Consider the following 10,554-nt stretch of genomic DNA (forward strand, 5'->3'; position numbering starts at 1 on the left):
ACGTTTGGGCATGGCGGCTTGAGGCAGTGTGGGACGTGGGAAAGGTGGAACCAAAAGGACAGCGGGGGGGAGGGGGGGAGGGGTAGACATATGACAAGGACCAGGCAGCGCGGAAAATAAACATTGACCCGACAAGAAGCGAATGCAAACTGGGAACTTAACTAGACTACACACTTAGCGAGATGACACAACAGCTGGGGGAGAGACGAAAGGCAGGGGAAGCTGATTGGATGAGAAGGAGGGCAGGTAAACAGGCAGGTGGACAAGATCGAACTAATGAGACACTGACAGCAAAAGGAGATGCAGGGGGAAACAAAACTTGAAACTAGAACTTAGGAACATGAACAAAACCCAAAGAAAACAACAAACCCCAACCACACATGACAAAATTGTGAAAATGTAGTTCACATAGTAATCGTATTTGAACATGAAGAGATGAGAGAACACAAGAGCGCACAGGAGGCCAGGCCATCTTGTGCGCATAATACCTCCAGATGAGTGCGCTGTGGCTCTATGCTGTACTACAGCATGTTGGCACTGTATACGTGGCGTAGTCTCTTCACCGTCTTTTATTGGTAAAACTGAAAATTAAAATTCAGTATAATATAAAAACAGCAAGTAAAATATAACATAAAAATAGCAAAGTTAATTAATTTGTTTAAAAGTCGCAGGAAAGAATGAAACGTTGATTTTTCCATTTTGTGTTTCTTTAATGTTCTTCTTAAAATTGTCTTTTGTTCACTTATGTAAAACAGAACTAAAAATGTGGCCAATAAAATAAATTAGTAAAGTAAATTAAAAATGATTTAGTTAAAAAAAAGTAGCTGTGTGGCTTCTTTAATTTGTCTTCCATCCATGTCTATTTTTTCAGAAAAGATCACTTACTTGCCCAATGTCACATTTCATGGCTCCATGGTTTGCTCCATTTGGCTGCAACTTTGGACCGAACACTGCAGTTGGACTCGGCCACACTAAGTAAAAATCCAGTACACAACGATAGAATGGGACCATTATTGATTCCACCAGTAAAGGTCCCTGTGTTTTCATTAGGTTTGATGCTATGTGTAAACTGAAGAGGCTACAATGTGATGGCTGTGTGGTTCTCAAGGTGAAATTCACTTTGTATAGTCCTGCACCTGACTTGTTCACCACTGTGACCCTGTTGGCTGAGCAGAGCACCACTGGTACCATACTGACCTCCGCCGCAATCCATTCAGCAAAGGTTTACCACACACCTACTGTTTGGGACTATGTTGTTGCTGTCTGCCAGGTAATGAGTAACAATATGGTCAGGATACCTGATGACACAATTTATAAAAACTGAGATTCTCACATTTGTTTTTATTCCAGCTACTCTTCCTTTGCTTGTCTCTGCGGCATCTTTGTGTTCAAGTTGCAACTGCATGGCAGGAAGGCTTAATGGGATACTGTGCGGCACCATCCAACTGGATGCATGTAAGTGTTGCATATCATAGTATACCATACTACTAAGATATAATTTACACAGATATTTACTATTGTAGCAATAATAAGCCTTTGCAAGGTTAATGGTTTGAATCTTCATTCTCTTGGGTTTGTGTGTTTTTTCTGACTTCTGTTGGTTTTCGAACACTTCCTCCTATATCCATGAACATTTGCAAGTTGTGTTATGTTAAGACTCTGAAGTCTAAACCAAAGATGGGCAACTTAAGCAATGGAGGGGGCCACCCTTTTTTTTTAAATACTTTCATTGCTTAATTTAAACAGTTTACGTTGGTGATGATAGGAATATTTTCTGTCTACATGTGTAGTTGTGCCATTTGTATTCTAATATGTTGATTAAAAGATTATGATCAGGGGCGCGCATTTTGTTTTTATGAGTTACTCACTTGAGTACCAGGGCGAAGTGTTTGGTACTCACCTTAATTTTCATTAAAAATTCCTCCCTCAATGTAATTGTGAGTGTCGCTTCCACATTAAGCGCACTGTCTGTATGCTTGCAGCGACATCATGTTATTCAAACCTGTGTCTTCAAAAAGTTTCATCAGTCCATCAGTTATGTTTTGCGCAATTCGTTTGGGACCCGGTTTATTTAGTGCAAGGAAGTCAGAGGTAAATTCTACAACATTGTAAAGCAGTACTTCACAATTATATTTTGCAAAGCCCCACCTAGAAAAGAGAAAACATTTTGCTCCCCCCCCCCTCCCAAATAGGCTACTTGCCACGCTGACCAAAAATAACATTATCTATAAAAATTGTATAAGTACAGTATACCTAAAACTGTATCCTTTTTAACATTAACACATTAACAACAAGAGCCAACATGGCCCTTTTGTTCTTCCTTTAAACCCCTCTATCTCCTCCTTTGCTACTCAAATTACATGTTCTGGAAAATGTGGCCCCCAGTCACATACAAGTTTTGTTTTTGGAGTCTGAGACAAAAGTCAAAAATTTGGTCAAAAGGTGAGACGGCCAAGGGTCCAGAAACCCCCAGCCCCCAAGGCAGGCCCTAAGGGAATGCCTTTTTCTCTTTTATCTGACTTTGAACTTACGCTGACAAAAACTACACCAATGAGACCTTTGCAAAATACTGAAGACATTAATAAAAGTAAATGAACATTCCTAAATACACTTCAAGGAGAATCCTTATTTTATTCAAAGAGATTTTATTGTTACACTTCACATGGCCATCAACTTTACGCAGGACTTGTAGGATCTGCTCTTCGTGATCAATTCCTCAGTTCAGAAAGGACCAAGCAGGAAAAACAACGTGATCTAAATCCGTATTTATATATATAAAAAAAGCACTCCACATCAACACAATTGTCTTTTACTTTGCTGATTGACTGGATATACCCCAACGCGATTGGTTTTCGTTCTCTGTGCCATTGTCATCAAGACTTCAAGACAAATGTTTTCGTTTTGTTACTGCCATGTACAAATATTGTCGCGTTCGATTGTATGAATTCACTAAAATGTTGAAATGAATAATCTATGTACTCACTCGTTGTAAATGAAGTATACAATTAAGTACTATGCACGCAATGTTTTAACAAATGGAGCTTGTTTGTTGACAAAACGTTTTAACTTTTTCTTAATCGAGCGATACTCCCCGCAAAAGCGCAATTCGACCCTCCAGGGACTCCGCTGGGCACAACTGAATCTGCCGCCAGGCAATGCTGGTTGGTAATGAAATTGAAGACCTGACTTTCAGTGGCGGCGTTATGTGTGGCCTGGTCACGGTGGCTCGGCACAGCACAGGTGACACGCAGTACTTGAAATCCGAGGTCCATTAGGTGCATTAACAGGTTACACAGAGCCTGCGTTGTTCCTGGTTTTTTTTTTTCTCATCATCCAGCAAGTGGGTGATTAGCTAGTGCTTCTCTGTTAGCTTGTCTGTTAGCCATAAATTGTGCCATAATCATGTGCTCTTTTCATACTCGTCAACAAAAATATTTGAAACTGTTTGACCTTGTATCAAACTTGCACCCCATTTAAGTGTGCTTCAAGCCAGGCACGGTTGTCATGGGTCAAAGTAGGGAGGGTACGCAAATGCGCCAAGTTACGCATGCGACAGTATATATCAGTGCGTTCTGTCTTGCGTGCTTAATGCGTATCCCTTATGTGCATGGCCGATTATGACACTGACATTGTTGTCATTTTGTTTTTCTGTGGTGGTTTGCATTGTGTTTTAGCATTAAGCTAATGGAAATTCAAAACAAGTGTTTGGCGATCATATTAAAGACATATGCATTTTTTTTATGTTTAGTTTGACAGGAGATTTCAACTGGAAGTGGAAATAATAAATGCTTGAACTTGTGTAACAATTATCTGCCAAATTGACTGTGAAATGGTTTGAGATTGCTTTCACCTAGTGTTTGTTGTTCAAATTTAACATTGGCAAAACAGCTCTGCGTTTCTACCCAGTGACTTAAAATTTATTCTTGTGTGCTTTACAAAACAAAATAATAGAGATCACAGCAACTTTGTTAAAAGTGCACTGCACCCTGTAAAACGTAAAAAAGAAGAAGAAAACACAAAGGCCAGAGTGTACACTATGGCCCTTATTTTGTGCAGATCGCAAGTTTAGCACATGCTTTGACACGGTCTTAACTGATCACATAGGTGGGATTTTTCGCTCGCTTTATGGACTTTGTGCATGGTAGATTTGGGTGTAACTGTTGAAGCCATTGTGCACCAAAGTTGGAGGATACGAGCCCTGACTAATCCTTGTGTTAGTCTTCATTCGCATTAAAAATCAGGACATGCGATATATAAGAGGGGTTGACATTGTGGATGTTGAAATGGACTTGCTAGTCTTTGCATGGCATTGATGTGCATTCATACTGGTAAACTGCCACGTCCCCATGATCGCCCAGCCAGGCATAGCTGGTCTATCAAAATAGACTTTCACTAAAGTGAAAATTAAGGACAGTCTACTTTCTGTGACCAAATTATCAAAAGTACGCAATCACCCTGAGCCAGAATGCCCAGACAGGTGCAACACGGCCCCAAACGATGAAGACTAGATGTCCACTGGCGCTAACATGAAGATTTTTACGCAAATTTTTATGCTGAGCGAATCAGTCCACTTAAATAGGACCTTATCAATTTTTCAAATTCACCTCATGATATTTATGTCAATAAAAATCTTTTGTGTTTGTAGATAACTCTCCAAATAGTGATCATCATGCAATTTTGTCACAAAATCTACCGCTCTGTTGAGGCCATGGAGGTTGTGAAGTTGCTGCAGAGGTACAATGGTAAAGAACACGTGGATGTCACCCTTCTAGCTGAGAGGGAACAAGTGAGAGAATGACCAAAGAGCAGATATATAAAAGCATTTTCTGTGCACAACATTGCTGACACTTGCTGATATTTTTCAGCATATTCGTTCCCTGCATGGCGTTTTGCTTCTCCTCCTCACTGTAAAATGTGGGACTATGCTGAAGGTGCACAGGACGTCTATGATCCATATGGCCAGATCGATCCCAACCTTTGTAAGTACACACTAGAATATTGCTGCCACTTTCAACAAATTTTAGGATGGAACAGACTTTTGCCATGCAAAGGTATAACTATTGTAATGTAACGTGTCAAGTGCAGAATTTCTTCTGGAGTCATAACTACATAAAATAATAAAATAGGTGCAAAAATTCTTCTGGAGTGATAACCACATAAAATAATCTTACACTCTCCGTGCACATGTAGCAGAGCCAATATTTTCTCCTACAGCAACGTTATTCTTTTTTAGACTGCGTGTCCCTCACTTTGTGGCAATACAAGTCTGTCCAAAAAAAAAAAAAAACTTTGACGTCACAAGTGGCCGATACAATGCCAAATACTGAGCTGTCAATGTTGCACTATCATTAGCTTAGCACAGTAACTACGGTCAACAGCTATTAAAAAAGGAAGCAAACTCTGCACATACCTAGTTGTCCCAAGTTCTCCCTTCCACCATTCTAACAGGCAGGTGAGTGCTCTTGCTTGATGATTTTGTATTGAAAGTTCAGCTGGCTGTGTTGGATAGCTCCCGGTGACCGCAAAGCGGCCGTCATGATTCATGACTGCCCTGTGTGATGCCGCGTTCAGATGGAGCACGAAGAGCGGACGGTATTGTATTGTAGTCAATGGAGTTCGCGCGACGTGCGCAATGACACGTTGATCGACGAGCGGGCGCTTGCTTACGCATGATGCGAGAAGTTAAGAATTTTGAACTTTTGTCGCGTCGCATCAGCCAATCAGCTTCGGGAACATTCAACGGCTCACACAGAGGGCAGGAATGAATCAAGGCAGCTGCTTTGTTGTCACCGTAAAGTAAAAAAAGAAGAATACAGATACTGTCGGAAAAAATATTGGCTTTGCCACATCCCGGAAAAGTGAAAGTTCTCAGCAATGCTCGACCTGGTGACAAAACGAGAGCTCCATCTGAACACGGCATAAGACATTGAACGTTATTGAAGTTGATTGGTTGTCGCGACACGTGAAAAAAGTTACATTTTTATAACTTCACGCGACAGACAAAATTTCATCGCGTGGGGCTTTGCATGACGACGCACAGTGATTCTCGTCTCTATTTGCATCCATCGCGACGCCCGACGCGCCATCACGCCCTGTCGCGCGAACTCCATTGACTACAATACTAAACTGTCCGCTTTTTCGCCTCGTTCGCGTTCTGTGTGCACACAGCATTAGAAATGCTGGGTAGAAACATACTGCCCCTCAACTTGTCCTCATCCGAAAAAAAAAAGAATACTGCAGAACTAATAGGCATATTGTTTTCTATTCCTCTGTAACAGATGTCATCCTTCATTGTTTGGCTGGTTGTACACTCCCTACACACACTGCTCGTTATCAGTTGGAATCACAAGGGCATTGGTGGTCTCTACCATGATGGAAGTTCATTTCTAAGCCACCCAGGCCTCTTTTGCCTGTCCTGTGCTGCTCTGGTACTAGCTGCTCACAATCATCAGTGTTGATCAAGGTGCATGCTGATGGCCAACATGTACCATTTCCTTTTTTTCTCTCTTTTTTCTTTCTTTTTTTTTTTAGATGATGGCCTTTGTGTCCTCAGCAGGTAGCAAAAACCATCAATGCAGCAAGGAAGTGTGCACTTTGATGGAATTAGGCAATGACATCAAACAGAGGGTTCGTGAGCTCACTGGACACGAAGAACAAGCCAGGCCTTCTGTAGAGAGCAAGGTGAAAAGCTACTTCATCATTGATCTGATCCTAAACCTCACAACATGTTGCGTTTTCAGACTTACTACCTGGAGGAGTTTGAAACTTTATTGGATGAGCTACTACTCAGACTAAACAGACTGCATGCCATACACCCTGTTGACCATTATGCAGACATCTATGACAACCCTTCAGCCTCCCACCATAATGAACCCTACTCTCAGGTCTAAAAACCCCACAAAAGTACACAAACTGGATGATTGCTTCACAGTTTCTAACTCTTTGTTTGTGCTATAGAACATAACAAGAACAAACTCAACAGAACCAGAATCTCGGATGAATGATTTGTTCTGTGTAAAAAATTATGAAGAAAGGACAGCTGGCTCTCACTTTCTCAGGTAATTAAAAAGGGCTCTATTGCATCCAACAGGAAATTTACAGTTTTGAATGGTTGAAGCTCATTAAGTCAAAATTTCATACCCTCTTCCAAAAAACCTGGGACAGTTTACCACTGTTACGTCACCCTTTAATTTAACAGCATTCAATAAATGCTTAGGACCTGAGGATATTAATTGTTGAAGCTTTGTAGGTGGAATTCATTCTTATTCTTGCTTGATGTAGTTTTCATGGATTGGTCTGGGATCTCCATTGATGTATTTTTACGCTTAATGTGTAACACATTTTTAATAGAAAACAGATCTGGATTAGAGGCAGGCCGGTCTAGTACCCACACTTTTTTTCTAATAAGTCATGCTTTTTGTAAAATCTACAGAATGTGGTTTGGCATTGCCTTGATCAAATAAACAGGAGTGTCCATAAAAACGACATTCCTTGGATGGATGCATGTGTCTTTGCAAAAACCTTTCGGTATTTGTTTTGCCTTCACAGATGCCATTGGTGCTAACACGGCCCAGTAACCATCACAGATACTGTGTGTGTGCTTTTGAACTGTGTGTCCATTATAGTCCTGTTTTTTTTTTTTCTCCTCTTTGTCTCGGAAGACACACCAGCCACTATTTCCAAACAACAAACTGAAATGCGTACTCATCAGATCACAGAGCACTTTTTTCATTTTTCATCAGTTTTTCATGAATCCATCATAGACGAGCTAACCCTAACCCACAGAGACAGACTTCAGCTAATTTTGCTTGTGAAAAAATGAGACATTCAGGGAAACACCTTTTATACGTACCCAATCATGGTAGCCACCTGTTTCCAATTACCTTCTCAGTCTTTGCCACCTGTCCCAGCTTTTTTGTTAATCATGTCAAAATTCTAATGAGCTAATTTTGGGAAGGGGGGGTTTAAAGTTTGAAAATGAGATGTTTTGTCTTTGTAATGTATTCAATTGGATATAGGTTGAAACAGAATTAACAGATAATTTTATCTTTTATTGATGATTTTATATATGGCAGTTTCATTGCATCCCAGGTATGAAAAATTCATTAGGATTACTGTACATAGTGCTGAAAATGTGTGTACCGCTGCATGTTATATTGACAATTTTATGTCATCTGTCATAGTGTGGCATTGCCTCAACCATGTGGAAGTGGTGAAGCAAAATCCATGGTGCAGAATCTGTTTGAGTGTGAGTCACTCATAAATGGTGCTCTGATAAGGACAACTAGTCACACAACTAGAAAAAGTGTGAAATGTTTATGTTGTAAAGCTATGAAGTGCAGCACAACCAGTCAGACAACACCTACACAAGTGATGGTCAAAGTTCTGATTCACAATGCGTCTTTGTAAGCATTCATTTTTGAATAAAGGATATTTTTGAGAGCTTCACATTCACCACAAATTGTACGATATCTTTTCTAATTTGTTCATTCATTCGTGCATTCATTGTCGTAACCGTTTACCCTCAAATGGTTTGCGGGTGTGCGGGATCCTATCCCAATTGTCCCTAGGGAGTAAGACACCCTGTGTTGTGGGTACCAGCTATGGGGAACACAAAGATAAATCAACCATTCACACTCACAAACACACCTAAGTACAAGTTAGAGTATCTAATACATAGCACCTACCTTGCATGTTTTTGCTGTGAGGACTAAACATGCAGTACCCAAAGAAAACCCACGTAGGAATGGGGAGACTATTCAAACTCTTCGTCAAGGATGGCTCCAGCCAGAAGTGGACCCATGAACCACTTCTATACTTCTTCACATATGAACAGTTTAGTTTTCTATGAACCTAACGTGCATTTGGAATGTGGAAAGATTCAAAGAGATTGTTGTTTACTTACCTGCAGAAAGGTAAGGGGGGGGGGGGGGGGGGGGTGCATGTAAATGCCACACAGGAGGGTCACAGCTGAGATGGGTATCCCGAAACTTTGAATGCATCCAACCGCACGCAATTAAAGAAATAAAGCTTGTGTATTTGATCATATCAAATTATGCTGTTGTACCAAACGTGGCTGGGTGTACACATTTTATAGTTATCTGTCTTACCAAACAAAAGGCTTTCTCAAATCACCAAAGATCACTACTTTTAAAGATAATTTAGCTCACACGAACAGTGTGATTAATACGCACTTTGCAGTCCATACCTTTTGTATGTTTTTATTTTTTGTATGTTTTGTACACACGTTTCAGTAACGTTTTCTCCTTTGAATGCAATAACGGTTTCGAACAAGCAAATTATATTTCAAGTATCACGTGCACGTGTCCAAATGACTAAATTTTGACTCAGACTATAAGGGTTTTCACGGTACGTCATCAGCCGCGTCATAAACCCCGAAACCGCCAGTCGATACCATAACGACATATATCTGCAACATCGTTTGTAAAAATGCTCAATTCGTGTTTTGGGTTGCAGAAATCGGGCAGACCGAGAAAAACATTTAGACTATTACAGGCTTCCAAAAGTGATCAAAAATCAGATCAAATCTAGTGTTGCACATTTGTCCACATCCTACGGCCAAAATGCCGTTGTTAATTGGGATGAAAAGGTTTTGTTTTTTCACTGGTTTACAATACTGTTAGTACTCTTCACATTCCTCAAGCCTCACCTCCCTGAGAAGTCACTTGCCACGTTTAAGCAGTTGCTGCTGACACTGATGCGTCTTAGGCTTCATGTTTCTACAACCTTCCTGTCATATGCATTCAATGTGTCAATAGCCACTGCTTCTAGGTTTGTCACTGATGTCACTGATGTCATGTTTATTCGCATGAAGCCACTAATCATATGGCAAGAAAGAACAGTTACAAAAAACTATGCTGATGCAGTTCAGGAAACATTTTAGGAAATAATGTGCTTTTATCATTGACTGTTTTGAGATTTTATAGAATGTTCTTGTTACCTTATAGCCAGAGCAGAAATGTGGTCTTCATACAAGCATCATAACAAGCATCAGTTAAATTCTTGATTGGCACTACACCCCAGGGCACAGTCTGCTACATTTCAAATGCATGGGGAGAAAGAGTAAGTGACAAATACATAACTGAAAACTGTGGCTTTTTGAACAACATACTCTCTGATGATTTAGTCCTGACTGACCATGGTTTTAACATTCAGGCCACTTTAGGTTGCAGAATAGCTCATGGAGAAATTCCAGCCTTCACTTGGGGAAAGTCTCAGTTGGCTCATGTTGACTTAGAAACCACAAGGAAAATTGCCCATGTCAGGACTCATGTTGAGCGTGTAATTGGCTGCGTGCGCCATAAATATACTATTTTGGGTGGTAAATTGACAATTGATTTTTTTTTTGATGAACCTGATAGTTATTGTACCGTAGATACGATTGAACTTGTCTGTTGTGCTCTGGTAAAACTTTGTTTACACATCTGTGGTCGATATTGACTGAAGTACAGTATATTGCATATTTATATGCAGGTTACATAATCAGTAAATAAAACTTACTGAATATATAGGAACTGGAAACTATTTGAACAT

At 40.2% G+C, this 10,554-nt stretch overlaps 1 protein-coding gene across 1 annotated transcript in view; it reads left to right on the forward strand.

The window, feature by feature from the left end:
* Window positions 1-8,424, forward strand: part of pkd1l1 (polycystin 1 like 1, transient receptor potential channel interacting) — a 48,024-nt gene extending 39,600 nt beyond the window's left edge. Inside the window, 10 exon segments of the mRNA XM_088441849.1 lie at window positions 872-975; window positions 1,051-1,270; window positions 1,351-1,455; window positions 4,646-4,786; window positions 4,866-4,979; window positions 6,279-6,428; window positions 6,532-6,681; window positions 6,741-6,884; window positions 6,958-7,058; window positions 8,184-8,424. Of these exon segments, the coding sequence (XP_088297975.1) occupies window positions 872-975; window positions 1,051-1,270; window positions 1,351-1,455; window positions 4,646-4,786; window positions 4,866-4,979; window positions 6,279-6,428; window positions 6,532-6,681; window positions 6,741-6,884; window positions 6,958-7,058; window positions 8,184-8,409 (1,455 nt within the window). The 3' untranslated portion in view covers window positions 8,410-8,424.
* Window positions 8,425-10,554: the final 2,130 nt, after the last annotated feature.

Source organism: Hippichthys cyanospilos, chromosome 19, assembly GCF_059441005.1.
Source record: "Hippichthys cyanospilos isolate Australia breed blue-spotted pipefish chromosome 19, RoL_Hcya_1.0, whole genome shotgun sequence".
NCBI lineage: Eukaryota > Metazoa > Chordata > Actinopteri > Syngnathiformes > Syngnathidae > Hippichthys > Hippichthys cyanospilos.